Consider the following 24,375-nt stretch of genomic DNA (forward strand, 5'->3'; position numbering starts at 1 on the left):
TTTGTCACTGTGTACAAAATTGTTGTTTCTCGTTGAAATACCATCTTTAAATTTTGCATGAAGTGTTTTAAATAATTCTTTTTAAAGTTGCAAATTTCCTTTTGGTTCCTCAGTGTTAGAACAGCACAGTATTAAGTGCTACGCTTATGGGAGCACTGCTTGGTCAGGCTTTATTTAAAAACGTAAAATTTGTGAGGAGTCAGTTAAATCACTTATAATTGTCCTTCCTGCTCTTCTTTCAATTGACTTCTGACTACATAGTCTTACCAGATAGTATTCTATTAACTTGGGAAAAGTTAATTAATTAAAAGTTAATTTCATTATGTTCAGCAGGTGACTTATTTTTTTTTTCTATAGCACGGAAGTAATGCTTGACTATTTCCCAAAATTTCATCATCCATTTTCTTTTTTATTCATCCAGTAGCTACTGAAATTTTTTCTTAAATGGAGATACACAGAAGGATTAGCTTGATTTTTAGTATGCCTTTGCAAGAATGCCTGCTATTTCCCACTTGTACTCAGAATTGTACTAGAGGTTCTAGCCAGTGCAATATGGCAAGAAAAAGGACAAAAAGCATCTCAATTTAGAAAGGAGTAAATAAAACTGTCTTGATTGACAGATGACATGATTATCTATGTAGAAAACCGTGTAGTATCCTCAGAAAAGCTATTAATACTAGAGTTAATGAGTAACTTTTTAGCAAATTTTCAGGGTTTAAGATCAATATTCAGAAATCTATTATCCATATTAGAAACAATTTGAAATTTAAAAAGCATTATAATTTACACCAACATCAAAAATATTAAGTACATAATGATAACTATGACAGAAAATGTGCAAGACTCATACACTGTACAAGTTAGTAACAGTAGTAGTAGTAGTTGCTCGGGTGTGTCTGACTCTTTGTGACCCAATGGACTGTAGCCCACTGTGTGCTGTAAAATATTGATGACGTACATTAAAACAGAACTAAATAAATGAAGACATATACTGTATTTAGGGGTTTTTTTTTCCATTTATTTTTATTAGTTGGAGGCTAATTACTTTACAATATTGTAGTGGTTTTTGCCATACATTGACATGAATCAGCCATGGATTTACATGTGTTCCCCATCCTGATCCCCCCTCCCACCTCCCTCCCCATCCCATCCCTCTGGGTCTTTATGGATTAGAAAGTTTAATATTGTTAAATTGTCATTTCTTGCTGAAGCTATAGATTCAGTTCAGTCCTAACCAAAATTTCAGGAAGCTTTTTTTTTTTTTTGGTAGAAATTGACCAATTAAAATAAATGCAAAAAATCTAAAATAGCCAAAACAACTCAGGAAAAGAACAAGGTTGGAGGACCAACACTATCTGCTTTCAGTGCTAATTCTAAAGCTGCAATACTCAAGACAGTGAGGTATTGGCATGAAGGTAGACAAATTGATCAACAGAGCAGAATTAAGAACCCAGAAATAGATTCACATATATATGTGTAACTGATCTTTTTCAAAAGTGCAAAGTTGGGTCAGTGGAAAAAGGATAGTCTCTTCAACAAATGATATTGGAACAATTGGATATCAGTATGCAAAAAAAATAAACTTTGATCTGTGACTTGCATCATGTACAAAGTTAACTGAGAATGAATCAAGAACCTAAATGTAAAACATAAAACTTTTTAAACTTCTAGAAGAAAGTATAAGAGAAAAAGATTTGTGTGACCTTGAGTAAAGCAAGTTATTTCTTAAATTAACACCAAAAGCATAATCTATAAAAGAAATTGAACTTTATTAAAATTAAAAACTTCTGCTCTTTTGAAGATAGTTAAGAGAATGAAAAGATCAACTGCAGCCTAAGAGAAAATCTTTGTAAATTAAACATTTATCTAATAAAGGCCTTTTCTTTTGAATATATAAAGAAATCTCTAAGTAATAAGGAAACAGTTTAGAAATAGAAGATTTGTACAGAAATCTGGCTTCACCAGAAGACATACAGATGGCAAGTAAGCAGATGAAAAGATGTCAAGCAGAATTAGTTATTAGAAAAGTACAAATGAAAGCAACGTGAGATATTACATTCCTATTGGAATGGCTAAAATTTAAAAGATGTTTTTGTGGTCCTCAGTTCATAAAGCTAGAAAAAGTTGAATCCTATTAATTTATTATGAATGACAGAACTAATAAAAAAACAATTTAGAAAAAGAAAACTTAAGGAAAATGTTAATGATTGTCTGAGTGGTTTCTGTACCTATGTTCTTTGTAAAATTCTTTCAACTTTGGTAAATGCTGGAACATTTTCATAATTTTTTCAATGGTCAAAATTGTTTTTTACTTCTATCACAAATTCAAACTTATCTAAAGAGTATTTCTTTGTGAATTCACCAGACATGAAAATATATAGCCACTGTTTGCTAAGATCTGACTTAGCCTCTCCTCCCCCACACGAGAGTCAGTGAACAGCTATCCTTCCCTCACTGTGACATCAGTGGATAAACATTACCAGAAGTTTCAGTGTTAGAGCCACTCGCTTTGGCTGTCACTAGAACTGCTTCATGTAGGAGTCTGTGCAAATGACAGGTTGGGCAGAGACTGAAGGGAAAATGTATGAAGTAAGAACCATTATGTTACCTTTCCATAATATTTTGGCATGGAGAAACCTTTGGAGGACTGAGAGAATAAAGCTCATATGTAAAGAAATCCACCATTATTTTATACTAAGTCAAAAACTGTAAATGGAGTGGTTGTAATTATAAAAGAATGAGATGAAAAGAAATCAAGAGATAATAAAACAATTGAATCACACTCTTCTGATTTCCGTACTTCTCAGATCTTTTCCAGTGCACTCCACCCAAAGTGATAATAAATTGACTGCTCGTATAAATCACCACTCTCTTTCTTTTTTGATATTTCCTAATAGAACGCAAACTAATAATATTTAAACCCACTGTTGACTCTGGCTTTATTAGATCACTTAAGAGCACACATGTGAACAATCTTTTCCTAGTTTATGTTGTTTTGTGATCCCATGTTCTTGGCTCTGCACTTGTGAATGATTGGGTGAAAGAATTTCTGGAATTCACAGAATATTCCAGGAGTCTTTTTTTCAAATGTTTAGTTTTCTTTGGGCTTCCCAGGTGGCTCAGATGGTAAAGAATCTGCCTCCATGTTTGGAAGACCTAGGTTCAATCCCTGGGTCGGGAAGAAAAAACTTCAAGAAGGGAATGGCTACCCACTCCAGTATTCTTACCTGGAAAGATTTCTTCAGTTTTTTAAAATAGTAGATACTGAGTAATGGAAGTTTACCTAAATAAATGTATATGTATGACTTATGTTATAAGTAATTGAAAATTACTGTTCATGGGGTTCTCAAGGCAAGAATACTGAAATGGCTTGCCATTCCCTTCTCCAGTGGACCACGTTTTGTCAGAACTCTCCACCATGACCCATCCATCTTGGGTGGCCCTACACAGCATGGCTCATAGTTTCATTGAGTTAGACAAGGCTGTGGTCCATGTGATCAGACTGGCTAGTTTTCTGTGATTGTGGTTTTCAGTCTGTCTGACCTCTGATGGAGAAGGATAAGAGGCTTATGGAAGCTTCCTGATGGGAGAGACTGACTGAGGGGGAAACTGGGTCTTGTTCTAAAGGGCGGATGCTCAGTAAATCTTTAATCCAATTTTCTGTTGAAGGGCAGGGCTGTGTTCCCTCCCTGTTAATTGACCTGAGGCCAAACTATGGTGGAGGTAATGAAAAGAATGGCGACCTCCTTCAAAAGGTCCCATGCAGCACTGCTACACTCGGTGCCCCTGACCCTGCAGCAGGCCACCACTGACTCACGCCTCTGTGCCACTGCTCCTTGAGAGTCCCTTGGACAGCAGAGAGATCCAACCAGTCCGTCCTGAAGGAAATCAGCCCTGAATATTCATTGGAAGGGCTGATGCTGAAGCTGAAACTCCAATACTTTGGCCACCTGATGGGAAGAACTGACTCATTTGAAAAGACCCTGATGCCGGGAAAGATTGAAGGTGGGAGGAGAAGGGGACGGCAGAGGATGAGATGATTGGATGGCATCACCGACTCAATGGACATGAGTTTGAGTAAACTCTGGGAGTTGGGATGGACAGGGAGGCCTTGCATGCTGCAGTCCATGAGGTTGCAAAGAGTTAGACACAACTGAGCTACTAAACTGAACTGAATTGAAAATTAAAAGCCGAGCTTTATAAAAAAAAAAACAAAAAACTGAAGACAATGCTCTTGGGTCTCCCTGACAGAAAACTTTTAACTAAGTTTCAACTTCTGTCTGCTTTGAGTAACATTCTCTTATTAACGCCTGAAGAATGTAAGGGAGGTAATGAGGAAAAAATGCAATGGAGAAATGTTTGACCTTCAAATACTGAGTGTATATGATCACTGCCCATTCTTCCTAAACCCAGCCTTCTCTTTGAATTTACCACCATCCCTTACCATGTCAGTATGTGCAGTGTAGACGAGTCCTTTCAAAGAACTGTATAACTAAGAGGGACTTTAAAAATCATTCAGGTATAATTTCCTCATTTTGTAGATGAAGAGACTGGGCCCAGATTGAAGTACATTTGTTTTTATTATAGAATGGAGGACTATTAGACCATCTCTACATAGTAAAGTAGTGAGTCCAGAAACTCTTTGTTATTTCTTTCAACATATGTTGAATTCCTTACTTTTCATGTTGGGCTTTGATTAGACCCTATAAATACAGTGTTGAAGGAGACAGTCCCCACAGGGGGAATTGGTTGAAAGAATCGGCTACTACCACAGAGAATGTCAGTTACACGGTAATATGAGTAACATGGTGTTGTTGGAACTCTTAAGGAAAGCTGCGTCTTGCACTTTGGGTGGAGGGTGGTCAGTGAAAGCTTTCTCACAGAGGTAAATTCAGACCTGAGCTCTGAAGGACAGTTTTTCACCAGGCAAAGAATTGAAGAAAAGGGGTTTAGGAGTAAACAAAGCAGCATGTGAAAATGTCCTGAGGTAAGAGACCATGGAACACGAGTTCCCTGTGTAGTTTCTTCTGGCTCCATAATTTTATACTTTTATCCAAGTAGCACAGTGCCTTGCCTAGGATATGTAGTTGTATATGTCTTTGAACCATTCATTGCATTTAGTTTTTTTTTTTTTGCCTTAGGAGATCATTATTCTGCTTATGAGCTGGCTCCTTTACAGGAATCTAATTCCTCATTAGAGGAATGGCCATGTCTCCGTTGCCCTGTGTTGCTGACAGCTATGCACAGTGCTTAGAACTTAGTAGGTTCCCAGAACTTAGTAGATTCCTTGTGCAAATGCGTCTCCTAACACATCCTTGAGATACTTCTCTGTTCTGACTCTGCAGTCTTATTCTCTTGAACTCTTCCTAGGATCTCTAAAATCTCCATGGTGTCTCTGTAGCTCTTACTAATTTATCAGCTAACTCTTGGCTAGTTGTATCCTAATCTAGAATTTTCACTCATCTAGTTTGCAGCAGTTTATATCAGTTAGGTATATAACAGCTTGTATTTAAAAAAAAAAAAAAAGATGTAAAAAAACTGGGGATTGGTGTGTAATTAAATGACTGCCTAATTTGATTTCTATTAACTCGCTTTGTTCTGGAAAGGCTGAGTGTCTCCCCCTCCCCTCCACCACCCTCCGAATAAACTTGTTAAGGTGAGGGTGCAGGGGGTAATGTTAATATTGAGGCCTTATACCAGTCATTCATAGTACAGCCAAAATAAAATGGTGACCCAGGTCGTAAACCTCATTATGCAATAGACCTTATCTCCATTCATTCATTCATTTTCAATGAATGCATGGTTCTGTCTGTAGCTTTTAAAACTTCAGACCATTCTATGATTGTCTGCCAAGTGCTAGGGAAATTATAAGAAACTGTTTATATTCCTGTGAAATAGAAATAAGTGCTGTACATGAGATTTAAACATAAGGTTGTGAGAATTCAATAGATGGGATAATCTGTTTGGTGCTGTCATGGAGAAATGGAGATGGGTCTCTCCCAAGTCTGGAAGTTTGGGCAAGATTCTGATAAGGATAAGTTCAGTGTTGGCTCTGTTAGTCCGTGCTTTTTCTCATAAGTAAGCATGAAGAAAGTATTTTGCATTAGGAACTGGGAATATGTGAAAGGTTTGGAACAAGCCCTGAAAAACATGATAGGGTGTCAAAGAGAAACTAACAAAATGATTGGCAATTGCCCAAAGTGTCATGTAGTGTATTTATAATGTACCCAGTTATATCCTGGAGTGTGCTGTACCAGTACACCGAGAATTCATGTACACAGATTACCTTCTTTTATAAATGGGCATAGCAGTAACATTGTACCTACCGCACAGAACTGTTGTACAAGCCTGTGGTAAACATGACTATTTATGATTGTCCATTTGGGTAGATGAACAATAATTTGTAAGTTCTAGCTATTGCCTAGTTCATGCCAGTATTGTTTGCTGTCAAGAATTCTCTTTTTTTTTTTTTTTTTTGCAATGAGCAAATTTTGCAGGTTAGCTTTCATAGAAAAATTAAATGTTGTGAAGTAAAATGAGCAAGGGTGGCTCTGCATCCACAGAAAATGGACTTTGAGAGATTGCGTGCCGAGTGTCAACTGAAAAATGAATGTCTCAAAAATTGGCAAAAAGTTTCCATCTCATTTTTTAAAAAGTGAGAGAGTTTCTGAGATTTGGAGATGTTAAACATTTTCACAGTACCAGTGAATCAATATTCCATCAGAGAGTGTAGTGGTTTTGACCACTGCCCACAGCAAAAAGCGCATTGTATCACATCACAAGACACTGCACGCACCGGAGCACACACACATATAACAGAAACCGAGGCTTCAGGAGACAGAGCTCATTCTCACTACATTCCTTAGTAGTTGTAGGCTAGCATGTTTCTTTTTGTTGTTTCTAATACTGTTCACAGTCCGCTAAACTTACTGCATAATTCAGTGACATAGTACAACCTGCATTTCAAAAAACACTGCTTATTACAAGATTTTTTTGATAGCAACTTCAGTTCTGAAATAGTTTTTATCTAGCATAAATTTTCAAGATCCTGTGTGTATTTCTGATTCTTGCCACTGGCTTAAATCATTTTTTTTTCTTCTATTAATCAGGTATCAACATGGTTTTTTACCACCTTTTCTGTCTCAGGACTGAAGGACAAAATCCACCATGTGGACAGCCTCCACCAGCTGTTTTCTGCCATCTCTCCAGAACAGATTGACTTTCCTCCTTTCGTCCTTGAATATGATGCCAGGGTAAGAAGTACCAGGAATTCTTCCTCACCTAGTATATTATTGTAACTATTTTATAATACAGGTCTAAGCACATAATCTTTTCATTATAAGATGCCATTAATACAATTAATGTGTTTTAGTAAATGTGATAGTATCATTTGACTTTTTTTTTTTTTTTTGACATTCTTTTCCTAAGGTAATTTTTAGGAAAATGCTTGATTCTAAGAGAGGGCCTTCCCCCCTCTTTTCAGTGAGAAACATTTTTGCTGTAGGTATAAATCCAATCCTTGCTTGTATTGTCAGTTTTCCACCACCTCTGAGACATACCTCTGCCTAATTTTAAGACTAAATGACTTTTCATCTACATAAATAGAACCAGAAGAATCTGTTGGTATCCAGCATTTTTCAGCATTCATTGTAAGCCAAGTAGCCTATCTTAGTCTTTACCCTACTAAAAGTTCCATTTGTTAATGTTTGTAAGAGTGTCAACCAATAATATTAGCATTGTTACTTATATCAATCTATTAAACACTAAGAAATGGCTACTCTAGAATTTCATCAGAGCTCTAGTCCTTTGTGGTTATTCGCACTCACTTTAGTAGTTCGAAACAAAAAAGTCTAACATGCTTGCCAAATAAGGCAAGTGATAATAAGGCAATTATCAGTTGCCTTATTTAACTGTTGCTGGTTGCATATTTTTGGGGCATGAAGCAGAGCATATATTTGTAGGTTATCTTAAGCTTAAAGTGAATTATTCTTCCTTAACTATTGTACAACATATATATAGTAAAGTAAACATTCTACAAGACATTTTTTTCTCTAGCATTTCTCCAACTTCAGTTGTGATTTCTGGTCCCCTTTATGTGATAGGTATGTGTGCTCAGTCATGTCTGACTGTTGTGATGTTATGGACTGTAGCCTGCCAGGCTTCTCTGTCCATCGGATTTTCCAGGCAAGAATACTGCAGTGGGTTCTTCCTGACACAGGGACCGAGTCCACATCTCCTGCACTGGCGGGCAGAGACTTTACCACTGAACCACGAGGGGAGCCCTTTCTATATACCTAAGGGCCCACAAAGAAGGCTTTCATTAGATATCGGCACCATCCTCAAGCTTCGTTTTTTCTGTCTTACATGTATGTGCTTTTAGGTTTTTGTTTTTTTGTTTGTTTGTTTTAAGATTTTATCTATCAAATACAGGCCTAATACATAATTTTATTAATCAAAATTAAATAACCTGCAATGTAACATCATCTCTGGATTATCGCTCTGTATCTGTGCTAGAGCTTTCTAAAACTGAAATATTAGGTGCTCTATACCTAAAGCCAAAGAGAGGAATAAGAAGAGAGAAGAAACAAAAGAAGGGTTCAGGAGATGATGTGGACTGAGCTGGCGGAGAGCACATCCCTAGATCCTGGGGATCCTAGGTCCCCTAGATCCTGTGCTGCAGTCCTTTGGTGCCTTTGTGGTCAGTGGAGAGTGTTGTACATGGAGAACTCGTGTGTTCCTGTTTAGAAAGATGGCTAAAGAAACCATGTAGAGAAGGATTAGACAGAGTAAGACCATAGGCAAGGAGACAAGTAAGAGGCTATTCGAGAAAGCCAGGGGAGACTTGAGACTAGAGGTCAGCGGTGATAGTGATATTGGTAAGGTTTGAAGATCTTAAGAGAGTTAAAATTAGATATTTTAGAGAATAAAATGCCCAGCATTATGGTAACCAAGCAGCCAGCCACTGGGAGGAATAAAGGAGGAAAGAAGCCTGAGGTGACTGCCAACATTTCTGCTTTGGAAGACTTGGAGAATGTTATTGCCACCATACCAGAGAGGCAGTTTGGAGAAGTAGCACTGGGGAGCTCAGAGAGAGGAGACAGGTGGTCTCTTAAGTGTGTGACACATTAGGTTTGAGGTGCTGCGTGGGAGGAGAAGGGGGCAACACAGGATGAGATAATTGGATGGCATCATCAACTCAATGGACATCAGTTTGAGCACAATCCGGGAGATAGTGAAGGATGGGGAAGCCTGGCATGCTGCAGTCTATGGGGTTACGAACTGAGTGACTGAATAACAAATGAGACACTGAAGTGAAGGTCTAGAAATTGGATATTTCGTTGTAAAGAAATTTTTTTCCTTTCCTAGAAAGAATTAAAAATATGCTTAGAGAAAAAGAAATGAGTGTATTGTTGGTCAATTTGATTATCATGTTCAAGAATGCTTTGCCCATAGTAGATTACTTATTTGGTGAAGATTTGATACACTGTTCATTATTGGCCGTCAGCTTCTATTTTTCTGGATCTTATGTGACTTAGAATAACAACATAAATTTTATAGGATTAAAAGGCACTTTTGATGGTAATTAGAAGGTAATTTTTATCTATCTAGATCAAAATGGTACTGAGACCATTTCAGAAAGGGAACTGGTCAGCATTCGTATAGTCAGAGAAGAGAGTGTAGAGATTTATCTGGTCACAATTCTTCAAAGTTTTACAGTTGTTTCCAGAAATAGAGGCAATATTTGATTGCTCAGCAGGCTCTTCCACAGTGTGAGACTAATATAAAAGATCTATTTCATGGCATTAAGAATTAGATTTTCCCTTCCTACTTTATCACAATTTAATGTTGATATAGGAAGCTTAGAAAAATACCATAGTGGAATAAAATGGAGAAATCTTAAAGATGGATTGTGAACCGTTTCTTCTTAGTTGAACTTCAGGTTTTCTCTCTTCAAGTATGTATCTTAAGCATAGCATCTGTGCATATTGAGGATACTGGTGGGGTTAGTATAACAGATCTTGGTAGGAAATTCTAAAATTAAAAAAATTTTCCATTATTTTTTTTTCCAAGTATCCCAAAATGTAGCCAATCTTCTGATTTGGTTCTACCAAAAAAATTTTTTAAATCTTTTTGCTACCTGGTCAGAAAGTTTAAAAAAAGAAAGTTTTCCTATTCTCTTTGTTTTCCTGATTATGGTCTCAGATCAATTTCTGCTCCAAAGCGTCTGCCCTGAAGAATACAGAGCTTTGGATTAACTTAGTCACTCAAATAACATTTACCTTCCTACTGTGTTTAAGACTGAATAGATTTAATGCTCCAGAACTATAATGCAAATATACTTTCAAGCAGTACTGTTTTCACCCTACCTCATTCTTCATATCTAATTGTTATCTTACTTTGAGCATTTTTTGTTTATAGTTTACTAAAAAAAAGTTACTTGTCAAAGAAATACTTTAATAACATGAAGTGAATCTTAAATCTCATAAATCTAATTTAGAGTCCAGCTACCATAAAACTGTCTTGATTTTTAAGATAAAGTTAGCCAAGATAAAGTCAAAAACTTTCCCCTTACACTGATTTGTTGCTTTCTGCATTTGACAATAAAATTCTGGCATTTGATTCTCCATCTTGATCTTCAGTTCAGTTCAGTTCAGTCGCTCAGTTGTGTCCAACTCTTGCAACCCCATGAATCACGGCACGCCAGCCCTCCCTGTCCGTCACCAACTCCCGGACTTTACTCAAACTCATGTCCATTGAGTCAGTGATGCCATCCAGCCATCTCATCCTCCATCATCCCCTTCTCCTCCTGCCCCCAATCCCTCCCAACATCAGGGTCTTTTCCAATGAGTCAGTTCTTCACATCAGGTGGCCAAAGTATTGGAGTTTCAGCTTCAGTTTCAGTCCTTCCAATGAACACCCAGGACTGATCTCCTTTAGGATGGACTGGTTGGATCTCCCTGCAGTCCAAGGGACTCTCACGAGTCTTCTCCAACACCACAGTTCAAAAGCATCAATTCTTCTGCGCTCAGCCTTCTTCACAGTCCAACTCTCACATCCATACATGACCACTGGAAAAATCACAGCCTTGACTAGATGGATCTTTGTTGGCAAAGTAATGTCTGCTTTTTAATATGCTATCTAAGTTGGTCATAACTTTCCTTCCAAGGAGTAAGTGTCTTTTAATTTCATGGCTGCAGTCACCATCTTCAGTGATTTTGGAGTCTCCAAAAATAAAGTCTGATACTGTTTCCACTGTCTCCCCATCTATTTCCCATGAAGTGATGGGATCTTGAATGCCCTAAAAACTGTCCTTGTTAAAAGCCTTGCCACTCAGGCCTGTCATGGAGAAGCTCATTTCTGCCAATATGGTTATTAAATTCCTCAAGGAGAATTTTTGTTTCTTATCTCAAAGATTCAGCACACAGCAGGACAACACAGTCTAATACGAAAGAATCTGGGCTTTAGATTTGGATAGACATGGATTTAAATTCAGACTGTTTTGGTTGGCAGCTCAGTGACCTAATCTGTGTGACCCTCAGTTTTCTGTTCTGTAAAATGAGGATGTTACCTACTTCATGGCATTATGTGAGGATATTAAAGGATAATGAAAGAAAAGAACTGCTTAAGTGTCTGCATATTGAATGTTGATAAATGGTAATATTTTTAAGTATCATTATCCTGATTACCTCTGCCTACATTATAGCAATTCTGACTGACCCCAGTGGAATTGCTGTGTTGACAGAAACCTGCTCAGGGCCAAGCATGTGCTGGACATTTCACATACATTATATATTGACTCTAAATCCCTTTCTTTTATATTCCCAGTTACATTGGTCTTAGTGTTTAATGTTCTTGTCATTTTTCCTTTCTGCAGGAAAATGGGCCTTACTATACGTCTTATCTTCCATCACCAGATTTGTGACCTGCTGTCGTTCAGCGCTCCTGGTTTCTAAAGACTCCACTTTCTCCGCAGATCCACTCCCTGTTGAAGCGATGCTCCTTTTTGCTGTACAGCTCCAGAGAGCCTTTTGTCCCCCACCTCTCTGGTATTTTTTTATTGACTGTATATTTTCTGGCACATAGGCAATCTGAAAATGGTAGGCCATTCTGAACTGTACACTTATTTTAAATTTGTATATTTGTATCAAATGAAAATGTTCACTTTTAGAGGATTGTTAATAGCAATTGGGGAGCAACTTCTGAGTATCTTCAGTTTCCTGGAAGGACACTGGGTTCTCCATTAGACAAGCTGCAATATCATTCACATCATCCCTCTCACGTTGCACGCCTTCTGTGTATATGCAAGTGTTTCTCAAAATATATAGAACCAATGTATGCTGACCGGATGCATTGTTTGCTTCACATCCTGGCATTAACGTTTTATAACAGATAATTTGGTGAGGATAAAAGAGAATCATCTGGGATCAAGGATGTAGAAAAAAAATGTATCTGATCAAAAATGTCAGAAATCATTAGCAAGATACAGGTCTTAGATTTGACTGCACCAGTTAAGACAAAGACCTAAGGACTAAAGTTCCTGAGTTTGTATGATTTAAGATTGTCCCTGTTATGGTCTCAACAGTGAAGGAAAAACAAGAAGACTTCCTTCAGCATTTTTGCTACCGTCAGAGGTGGTTTGGTGTCCATGTTCAACAGGACAGCACATATTAGTCATCTTAGCAGAGGGTGTCTCCTGAGATGCCATCAGTGAGCCTTAGAGAGAGCACGGCTTTCCCAGAGTTGTGAATGATTTTATTTGGCTCTTAGGTCTACTTCCTCTGAGGATGTTTCCTAGCAGTGTGTCTTGAGTTGCCTACGTCGATATGAAGGAAGTGTGTTGACATGAACAAAGCGCCAGACCACTTTTGCAACTCAGGCCCTATTTGTGCCTTAGCTTGACTAAAAATTAGAATGATGCTAGCTACCTCACAGAGGTATCATGAGGATAGCATTCAGAAAGGGCTTTTGATGTCTTTGGATGAAAAATGCTGTGCAGTGGGATGTCTTCAGTTAGTTTTTCAATGAGAGTAAATATCCTTGAGGGAGTGCTCCAGGACACTCCGCTTGTCCTTGGCACATTTTGAGTGACTTCCCTTTTCTTGGAACAAGAGCTGTTAGTGCAAAATCCCAACCCTTAGGATCCCCTCCTAGTTTGTCCAGGTGTCTTCTGGCCTACTCCTCCTCCAGTGCTACACTTTAGCAAGAGGCATGTGTTAGCCATTTTAAATGTTACTTGAATGAAGGTCACACCAACATCATTTCCATCTGGGTTTCTTCATACTCCTTTTAATTCCTGCATTCACCACTCCCCCTCATCTCCCTCACCCCATCATGTACACTGGCAGTTCAGAGAAGAAAAATTAGAATTCCTCTAATGTGCTCAGGATGGACGCTTCCAAGGGTCCCACTCCCTTAGGTCCAAATTAGTTCTTCAGTGGAGATAAAAAGAAACATCATTTTTCATTTATGATAGAAAAATGCCCCTGTAGTTGTGTTAACCCCATTCTCTGTTTTCCTGCATAAACAAGAAGGGCCTTTACATTTCTCAGAAAACCAGTCTTGTCTTTTGCATGTAATGGACACATCTGCTTTGTGCCAGTAATCAAAACCACTTGTTCCTTCCATATGCTTGTTTGTTAAGGACTTCCTTTTATGTTCCCTAGGTCATCAGGTCTAGACAGCCAGTCAGATGTCTGGTATTAAGCTTCATCTCAAACAGTACTACTTCAATCCTTTGAGCCTTGACTTTTAAAAATCTGAAAAATTAGCTTCATCTTCTCCAGTCAATTCTTAGATCATATTTGAGGTGGCATTTCACTAGGACCAGTTGTAAAAATACACCTACTTTTCTCTGTTATAGCTGGACTTGGCTACCTCATGTTGGCATCCGGCCTGAATCATTTCCTTAGAGGGTTCAAGCTACTTTGCTGTTTGGAAAGAACCAAATTTTATAGTTTCTTATAGGCAGTAATGTATAAAAGATGTCCCTTTGCAATATTCACAGCAATATATTAATGATTAATAACAAGCAGGAATGTTCAATCGATGTCCTAGAGTGTAAAGGTGGTATAGGGCTATGTACATATCAACTGCATTTAATAATTTAATGATGACTAAAGATAAGGTTGCTCTTAGTGAAACTGACTTTGGTATTGGACCAAGTTCATGCTTTTATATAGCTGTCTGAAATGTTATGTAATGAAGTTCTTTCAATGTACTAAATCCTAAGAGGGGAGCATAGTGACCTTGATGTTGCAATGATAAAGTAACGTTCAGGGTATATCTGCCTAGGTAACACATACCACTTTCAAGGATACACACATTAGAGAATAAATGGGTGATGACCCCTAGCATCTGATATTAATTCAAAGCATCCTCAAGTCCTTAATTTAATTAAATTTCTGCCCTGCCAAATGCTAGTTGAATTGAGGGAGAAACTACTTATAAGCTGTTAAGTTAATTTAAATTAGTTCATGGAAGACATAATATGATTTTTAAAATAAGTATGTTTCTTGCTTCAGTATATATTTGGGTTCCTAACTCATCTATCTTCATCTTTAACTCATCTATTTTGCAGTTTCTTGATGGTGAAAAGACCTTCTGAGAAAAGCTCAATATTTATTAGACTCAAGGTTTAGAGACCAGGTGGTTCATATCTTAAAGATTTTTTTTTCTTTATTTAATATAAATCTTATTTCATTGACTGATGCTCCATTATATTTATTTTTTCTAAAGTAAACCCTCTATAATAGTTGAGACTAATAGAGGATTTTTAGATTACTTTTTAGGGTAAATGGATATAGATTTTTTTAATCAAATATCTGAAGTTCAAAATGATTTAATCTCTCTCATTTCTAGAGAGAGATGGGTATAATCACTGTAGTAGCAAAGCGTGGCTTGCCTGTTTCTACCGGTCTTCTCTTTGCTTAGATGTTATTTAATGAATTCAAACTATAGATAATGGTTTAATCTTTCCTTTGCTGCAGTTACTAGGAAAGCCAGAAAATGTAGGTTCAGTATGAGCTAAAAAAACCACTCCTGGTGTTTCCCCTGGCACACTGTCTGTGTGTGTGTATATATAGTTTAAATTGCTTAATATATGAACAGAAATTACTGGAATTTGCCCTGGAAAGAGGAAATTTTTATGGTTCTAGTAACAGGGGTTGATTGTATTAAGGACCAAAAGTACAAGATAGCATGTAAACCTCTAAGATTAGAGTTAGCCAGTGACTTTCAGACTGTGGTTCTCTTAAGTTGCAGTCATCATAGTCAACAAGCACTAGAGGGTTTCACCTAGGTAGGTGCTAGTATACCTCAGAGTATGGGATGGACTCTTGGTTTGCAGTTGCCAAAGAACGTGAAAGATAAAGGAGGGTTTTAACCTGTGATCAAGGTCACATCATAAACACAGATTATGAGGATTGCCTAGAAGGTCTAACCATTTATACATGTATATCTATATCTACATACATATTTATATTTACACACAGTGATCTGGTTTGTTTTACATTCTTTGAATGTGGTTTAAATGGCCCATATGTAGAGAACATAAAGCAATAAATAGCCTAGTTTAAGCTTTGATTTTACCAAAATAGCCCTTGAAAAGATGATATCAAGGTCTTTTTAGATATTAGTGACTCCCTTGGATATTAGTTACTAACTTTGTTTTCTGTGTTTCTAAGAACAGTATCTCTGAATCTTAAGTACAACATGATTTAAATGTATAGGGCCTCTGAGTTCAGGTCTTCCCTCGTGGCTCAGACGATAGAGAAGCTACCTGCAGTGCAGGAAACCCAGGTTCAGTCCCTGGGTTGAGAAGATCCCCTGGAGAAGGGAATGGCTACCCACTCCAGTATTCTTGAGAATTCCATGGACAAAGGAGCCTAGCAGGCTACAGTCCATGGGATGTCAAGAGTCAGACATGACTGAGCAACTAACATGAACAAAGTCTGAGTTCAAGATGAAAAGGATAAATATTCTCTAGGTAAATTACACTGACAAAATCATAACTGCTGAATGTGAGCTAGTATTTTTGTTGAACAGTTAAAACCAACACATTTTGTATATACAATCATATCTTTTTTTTTTTTGGTGGTGTGTTTTGTTAGTGTAATCACACAGTCATCATAAACTGAGCCAAGACTTTGTCAAACCAGATGTTGTGGACCAAAACATTTAAACAAGAGCTGAACATATGTAAATGATTTTAATAGCTTTTGGGCAAAGGAGACCTAACAAAGTTTTGATTGATGTGATCTTGAGATTTGTTTATTCAAAACTCACAAGTTTTGAATATTTTTCATTTAAAAATATATTTTCTTCTTTTTGAATTAGAAGTTAGATCCCTTTTAAAGAGAGTCCCCCTCTATACAAATACAGCCATTAAGAGCTGGTTAGTAAAATGGTAATGTTTATATTGAACTGCAGGGTTAGGACAGTCTTTTATGGCCACTATACCTGGCATTTCCCTAATCACTTAAATTAGCCTACAGAGCAGTATGAAATGCAGTAAATTTTATTGTCAACCTTCTCTGTAGAGACCTAGGCTGGTGCTTCTCAAATTTTAATGTGCATATATTAAATCAGCCAGGAATACATTAAAATGCAGCTTCTGATATAGTAGGTCAGGGTGGAAGCCTGGGATTTTCAGTTTCTTTTTTTTTTGGCCATGCCACAGGGCACTTGGGATCTTAGTTCCCTGACCAAGGATTGAACATGTGCCTCTTGCCTTGGAAACCCAGAATCTCAACCACTGGACCACTGAGGAAGTTCCCAATTCTCAATTTCTAACAAGCTCTTAGGTGATATCAATACTCCTGGTTGAAAGACCACACTTCAAGAGCCTAGGCTATATTTAGCTTCCATATTGTCCCTGTTTCTGGTAAAAGAGATAGAACTTACCATTGTAATAATACCTTCTGCAGGCCAGGCATTCACACATTCCTTATATCATTTAATCCTCTTAACAAATCCTCTGAAGTACATGGTGATAGAAGTTCAGTGCTGCTAAAGCCCAAAGACACAAGCAGTGCAGTATAGAGAGGTATTTCTCAAACTTGAATAACGCACATCCCCTTTTAATACAGGAAAATTCTCTTAGCTCCTCAGTTTTTTACTTTATTTATTATAGTGTTATCTATGTATATATAAAGTTACATATAAATGCCTTATGCTTATAGCTCTTGCACAAGTATAAAATCAAAAGTTTACAGGTCAGACACAAACTATGAAACTAATGCAATTTAAAATAACGTTGACTAAGTGGTGGATGACGGCGTTTTGCCAAGGGGAAGCTATGAAGTGATTACATACTGAGTGCTGTAACACAGCTCATATATTCAGCATGCCCCTACTGCCATGTGAGTGGCGACTCCGTTCTCCCGCTCTCTGTTCAGACTGTAGCATTTCTTTGTGTAGCACGTAGTGGTGGCGTTTGGTCTTCATGTAGCTTCAGTACATCATTCCCCTGTTAAATTAGTCTCTCTTCTCCATAAGCTTCCACAACTAGCGCAGATCCTGGCTTTACCATGCAAGTTAAATGATACAAACCGGGGCTGTGAAACATATTTGGCTTTAAGGCAGTTATTCAGATAATTCAGAACATGAATGCTGATATCTTAGAAGTTCCATCAACATGAAAACTGTCTAATTCTCATAGTAAACTCCTGAGGCTCTCATCCCACAAACATACACACAGAGACTCTTAATTCCCCTTTCCCCTCCTCTCTCTCCCAACAAGAATTTTTCATGGTGGTTAACAGCATTGGTCCTCTGGCTTCTGACACACCTGGATTCAGACCTGGGCATGTTTCTCAGCATTTTCTGAATTCCACTGTTTTCATGTATTAAACAGGGATAATAATACTGATTGAACAGTTAAGAGAAATAAATGTAATCATATTCATAAAGCATGCATAGTGTTTATAATTGGTAGCTACCATAGCTTTGATTGGAAGTAGTAATAACTAACCTTTGGCGATTCGCTCTGTGCCTCTAATGCTGCTAAACTCTCTGCGTGTGTTCTCTTACGTACTGAGTTGTAGATGATTGTCGTTCAGCCACTAAGTTGTGTTCGACTCCGTGTGTCCACGTGGACTGCAGCACACCAGGCTCCCCCGTCCTTCACTGTCTCCCAGAGTTTGCTCACATTCATGCCCATTGAGTCCGTGATGCTATCTAACCATCTCATCCTCTGCTGCTGCCTTCTCCTTTTGCCTTCAGTCTTCCCCAGCATCAGGGTCTTTTCCAAATGAATCAGCTCTTTACATCAGGTGGACAAAGTATTGGGGCTTCAGTTGTAGGATTGAGGTTCAAATCCTGACTGCAAAGCTCATGCTTTTATAAAAAATAATTAATATAGAACGTCAGCACTAAGTTACTTATTTAAACAGTTATTTAATGTTAAATTGTACTTTCTCAAAAATTTTGTTATAGAATTAATGTTTCCCTGAAGGGGAAATGGCTTAGGTTCCTTTTAATAATTGTATGATGTGCTAATCAAATTGACACATAATAAATGTAAGTTTGTTTTAAAGGCTGTCATGCTAGGTTGTGGTCCAGTGAAGATACTAGGTCCATTAGGCTTCACTTGAGCATTATTGTTCTTTTGCATATTTAAGACCTGTAACTAATGGTCTTATATAACGTGAGATTCTTATTGAATCTCTCTCAATGCAGCTTTTTTGCAGAAAATAATTCCCTCTTCCCATGGTACTATCCTGGTATTCCTTGACAGTCTGAGAAATAATACACACACATCTTAATTTTCACCTGTGAGACACATTTTTAAAAATTGTACTAACTGTTCTTTAAAATTGTTCCTGCTAGTACGTCTATCATTTCCTAGTTTTTGTTCAAAAAAAAAGCTAGAGTTTTAAAAAATGAACAAACACATCTGTTGGCCAGATGTTTATTTCTTTTTTGTTTTGTTTTGCTCTTTTTTCTCTAATTAGGTGTTGGGAGAATATACTAGGAGGGAGTTGTAAGAGGAACTCATTTATTAACAAAGATAGTAAACATTTGGATAAATGATTAGAATTAGTTGGAGCCACACAAAATGTGAGGCTGTCATTGAATTTTATTAAAATCTATTGTAAAAATACTTCCCTTTATGCCATCTTACGTAGAAGCAGGATAATCTCTGTTGTGGAAGTTACTGATTCTTTTTCCAATCCAGCCTTTTTCCCCCCACCCCATCATCAAGATCTTTAAGTTCAATGAATGTGTGCCTCTCTGTCCACATGAGTTATCAAGATAAAAGCTGTGTTCTGTGTGTTACTTCACTGCCTCACCCCATAGCACAGCATAAAAATCTTTCTGTGGCTTCATATCACAGACATGGCCAAGTTCTACCTGATTTTCTCTGTTTTAGCAGTCTGTTAATTGATTTGGGTTATGAGCCCTTTCTCAGTTCACATTAGTCTCCTCTTCTATTAATTTTAAGACTGGTTCATTCTACCTTTTCTCTTATTATTTGTTCATTCTACCTTTTCTCTTATTATTTGGAATGTAATGCCCTCTGGTTTTTTGCATCTTTAAAATCCAGATTTGTTCTCTGTAGGAGTAGGTATATGAAGCATTTGACTGTTTCATTATGTCTCCTAGTTCAGATGTGTCTGGCATTTTCACTCTGAAATACTAGTTATGAATTATAACATCATTGACTTTTTAAGCATAGGTGGGTTATGTTTTCTATGAATTTTATTTCTTGTAGTAAAAGTAGGTTTTTAAAATTTTATATGAAAGGGGGTATTGGTTCTCAAAGAGTAAAAAAACCACTGAACTCTCTCATCTTACTGATGAAGAAGTAGAGGCCCAGGCAAGTTAAAGCAGCCTGGATGCCTCACCAGATCCTGCGGTTTGCAGATTGTTTGAAGATGACCTTGACATCTATAGCTGGAGCTCTTTGGTTTAACTGTGTTTGCCCAGCTGCTTGATTTTCACATTCCCTCTTATGTCCTCCAAGGCAGATTTTTTTTTTTTTATCATTTTTTATTTATGTTGCACTTGACTTAGCCAAGTTCCAGGGAAGGACCAAGTTCATGAATTAACAGCAGAGGTTATCAGTCATTCAGGGACTGTGAAAATATTTGGGGATGGGAGATAATTGTTCATTTGAAGTTATAGGTGTGTGATTTTAGTTTTTTACCCAACTATCCATTCACTCCCATTCACTGTCCACCTCTTAAGTAAAAATTCCTCCTTCCAACAAAACTGAACAAGAAAGCAGCTTTTAAAGCGTTTGATTTTAGAAACACTGAGAAAATGCCAATCTGAATATGATAAACATACACCACCTAGAGAACTGCACAGACTTTGGCAGTGCTACCCTATCCAGTGCCAAAGCACACCAAAATAGGCTCTGTATTAACATTGTGGAGGCTCTTGCAGGAGAATCTAAATTCTTATCTATGAGCCCATTTTTCTATCATGTAGTTTTATAGCATAGAAATTCTCTACTTCTTCCTGAGTCAGTAAGCAAGATCACAGTACAGAGATCCTATACAGTACAGATGTTATACTTCTTCTACTCATTCAGTAAATAGTTCCTAAGGATCTGTATATTAAAATAATGCTGGCTGCCGTAACAAATAACAATGAACATGCTTAATGGCTTAAACACGTTAGAAAATGTATTTCTCACATAAAGCCTGAATAGATATTACTGGTGAGCAAGCACTCCTAGTCCTGATTCAGAGACCTAAACTCCTTCAATTTTGTGGCTCCATCATCTTCAACATGTGGCTTTCAAATTGTTAGTTGTTCAGTCATGTCTGATTCTTTGTGATTCCATGGACTAGACATCCAGCCAGGCTCCTCCATCTGTGGAGTTTTCCGGGCAAGAATAAGGAGTGGATAGCCATTCCCTTCTCCAGGAAATCTTGACTCAGAGATCAAACCCCTGTCTCCTGCATTGCAGCCAGATTCTTTACCTTCTGAGCCATCAGGGAAGCTCCATGGCTTTCAAAGGATACACACTTTTCCATTTCAAGCTGGCAGAAGGGGAAGAACCCGGAGGACTTGTCACCTGGAAGTGACACATAGCACTTCCATTCATATTCCACTATTTAGAACTCAGTCATTGGCTATACCTAACAGCAAGGTCAGGAGCTGGGGAATGTAGACTAACTGGGGGCCCAGGAAGAGAGGCATAGGAACTTGGTGCCCAGCTTTTGGCAAGAATCTAAGCAGTCTACTACATGCTAGAAAAAATATTAAAAAATATGTTCCAACCACATAGGAATAAATTACCCTGCAATGAAAGAAATGCTCCACTAGAGAGATGTCAAACGTCAGAGAAGGGTGTTGGCACATGATCACAACTTTGCCTGAAACAAAATCCCATGGCATAGCTTAGGATGTATCTGTAAACTGAAGCTCCTGGTTCAGACCCTCTACACCAAATGTGCTTGTACCCTAGAGCAGAAAGAATATGGAGGCATCCAGATGCCTGTTACTGCATCTTACAATATCTTACTACTTCAATTTTGTGGATCAAGAGTATTGACTTCTTAGAAATGCATACTGTTCAGGCCCAACCCCAGAACTATGGAATCAAAATGTGCGTCTTATCAAGGTTCCCCCAGTGATTGGCATCCACATTAATTTTGAGAGTCACATTGTGATCCTGGCTCTGACACTTATTAGTGTGACTTTAGCTAAATTGCCGCAACTCTGTCCCCTCCCTTCATCTGTAGAGTAGGGGGTAATTGGATGTTGGGATATCTCTCTAGAGATAATGTACACAAATGTTAAATAACACCCAACAGTCAGCAAGCACTGGATATTTTCTTACACTAAGTATTTACTTTAAAAAACAACTGTAAGGAGATACAGCTCTTTGAACTGTTAACTCTTTGAACACATCCTCTTTCAACCCGTAGGACTTCAGCCCTTTGAAATGGTGAGAGGTCTTTTATTCACATGGTTTAGTGTTCCTTAGAAATGTATCAGCTCAGAAAAAATAAACATTTCCAAAGTCAGTGAATGGTGTTTGTCCCAGTAAGCCCTAATATAGACAGCAGCCATGATCTCAATCAATGAATTTTGTAAACTTTAAAGTATACACGGACGTGATCTACTTACATGCCCAACCTTGAGAGACAGTAAATTCTTAAGGAACTTTAGTTATATATAGTAACCTTAGATTAATTGAAACAGGAAAAACCATTTATTTATAAATTAAATAATTTGCTTCAACCAGAAAATAACTTGGTTTTCAGCCTTTTGGAAATGTGTTTTTCTTGTGTAATCTTTGTGTCTCATTTAGTAAGTGTAATATATGCATATTAAAGTTAATTTTTGCTTTATGTAATGATTTAAAATGCATATCTAGATCTGTCAGCACCTTGGGTTTATCTTTTTAATACTGTTTCCCTTAATCCTATGTGGTTAGTGGTTATGTGGTTAGAAATTTTTTCAGAGATAAGGCTGAATAGGTACTGCTCTAAGAATATAATCTGAGACTTAAAAACATCTTTAAAGTCAGATCCTAATACCAGCTTCTTTGATTTTTTTCCTCTTGCTCCTAAGTTACAATTTTAAAATTTCAATTTGAATAAGTTATGTTTATTGATGTTATGGGTGGCTTGCTGTAGTTCATCAGATTATTTAAAACTGGGAAATAAATTGAAAGACTGATTATTATGGCTTTCACTGAAAGAAAGGAACAAGACAAGAACTACTTGCATTTTAGTTCAGATGGGAGCATCTAAGTCTAAGTTTGTATGTGCCCCTATGCATTTAGACCTGGCCTCACAAGTCATAGAGGAATCATCCTTCCCATGTGACAAGTGAGGTCGAAAATGTTGCAAGTTATTTGCTTTGTACAACACTTAGTGCAAGACCAGAACTAAGAGGCACTAACACTTTCCTGTTGAATCCATCTTGTTGGTATGTTGAACAAACAAATTCAGTTTTGAACCTCATCTAACCCCCACAGGAGTTACACAAGAAGTGGGAAAAAGGCAAAAATCCCATGTTTTAGTCACAATAGTGAAATGGCACAGTGTAAAGCCACTCTGCATCTAGTGTTTTTCTTGTTTGTTTTATCTTTATGTTTATAATTTATTATAACATGTACCAAAATCAGATTATAATATAATTCTATGTTATATTCTTTTTGAATATAAAGACTTCTATTTCTATTCTAATCTTATGGGGTATATCGTCTTTTGGTATGTTTATTTTTATTTTCTCTTTCCTTTTTTAAGCAGCTTTGAAAGTGAAAGTGTTAGGTACTCAGTCAGGACTGATTGTTTGTGACCCCGTGGACTATAGTATAGCCCTCCAGGCTCCTCTGTCCATGGGATTTCCCAGGCAAGAATACTAAAGTGGGTAGCCGTTCCCTTCTCCAGGGGATCTTCCAAATCTAGGGGTCGAACCTGGGTCTCCTGCACTGCAGGCAGATTCTTTACCGTCTGAGCCACTAATAAAATATAGTTCTTGTATCATAAAATTCAAGCATTTAAAGTGTACAGTTCAGTGGCTTTTAGGACATTCAGAGTTGCACAACCATCACCATTGTCTACGTTGAGGCTGGCGGGCTATAGTCATAAGGTCATAAAGAGTCAGTCACGACTGCAGCAACTTAGCACACACACAGAGTGTCATCAGCGCCCTAAAGGAAACCCCATAGCCATTAACTGTCATTCCCCATTCCCACTCCTCTTCAGCCTCCCTCTTGCATCTGGATCTTACTGCCAAGTGTCCTGCCTCTAAGACACTTTGTGTTGCTCTTGTTGGCAGAAAGTCTCAGTAAATATTCGTTGAATAAGTTAATACCCACAAAGCCACCAGCCAGGGGGTGGCACCTTAGGAGTAATTGAAAGGGCAGTGGAATCCGTGTCAAAAGATTGGATTTAAATCCTGACTGATGCTCACTGGCAGTGCTATTCTGGGTTTAGAGCCACTTCGCCTTTCTCTGTGTAGTGGAGAAGACTCTTGAGAGTCCCTTGGACAACAAGAAGATCAAACCAGTCAATCCTAAAGGAAATAAACCTGATTATTCATTGGAAGGACTGATGCTGAAGTTGAAGCTCCAATATTTTGGCCACCTGATGTAAAGAACCAACTCATTGGAAAAGACCATGAACCTGAGAAAGATTGAGGGCAGGAGGAGAAAGGGACGACAGGATGAGATGGTTGGATGGCATCATCGACTCAATGAACTTAAATTTGAGCAAACTCTGGGAAATAGATAGTAAAGGGCAGGGAAACCTGGCATGCTGCAGTCCATGGGGTCACAGAGTCAGACACAACTAAGCGAGTGAACAACAAGCCCTTCTCACCCTCAGTTTTTACATCCATGACATGTAGATGGCAATATCTACTTCACAGGATGGTTGTGAGAATCTCTGGAGAAAATACAGTTAC

The 24,375-nt window shown here is 37.8% G+C and overlaps 1 protein-coding gene across 1 annotated transcript in view; it reads left to right on the top strand.

Moving 5' to 3' along the window:
* Positions 1-23,157, top strand: part of GDAP2 (ganglioside induced differentiation associated protein 2) — a 68,283-nt gene extending 45,126 nt beyond the window's left edge. The window contains exons 13-14 of the mRNA XM_043459643.1: positions 7,110-7,253; positions 11,876-23,157. Coding sequence (XP_043315578.1) covers positions 7,110-7,253; positions 11,876-11,923 — 192 coding nt within the window. The 3' untranslated portion in view covers positions 11,924-23,157. The remainder of the gene's footprint in view (positions 1-7,109; positions 7,254-11,875) is intronic.
* Positions 23,158-24,375: the final 1,218 nt, after the last annotated feature.

The sequence above is a fragment of the Cervus canadensis genome, chromosome 2 (genome assembly GCF_019320065.1).
Source record: "Cervus canadensis isolate Bull #8, Minnesota chromosome 2, ASM1932006v1, whole genome shotgun sequence".
NCBI lineage: Eukaryota > Metazoa > Chordata > Mammalia > Artiodactyla > Cervidae > Cervus > Cervus canadensis.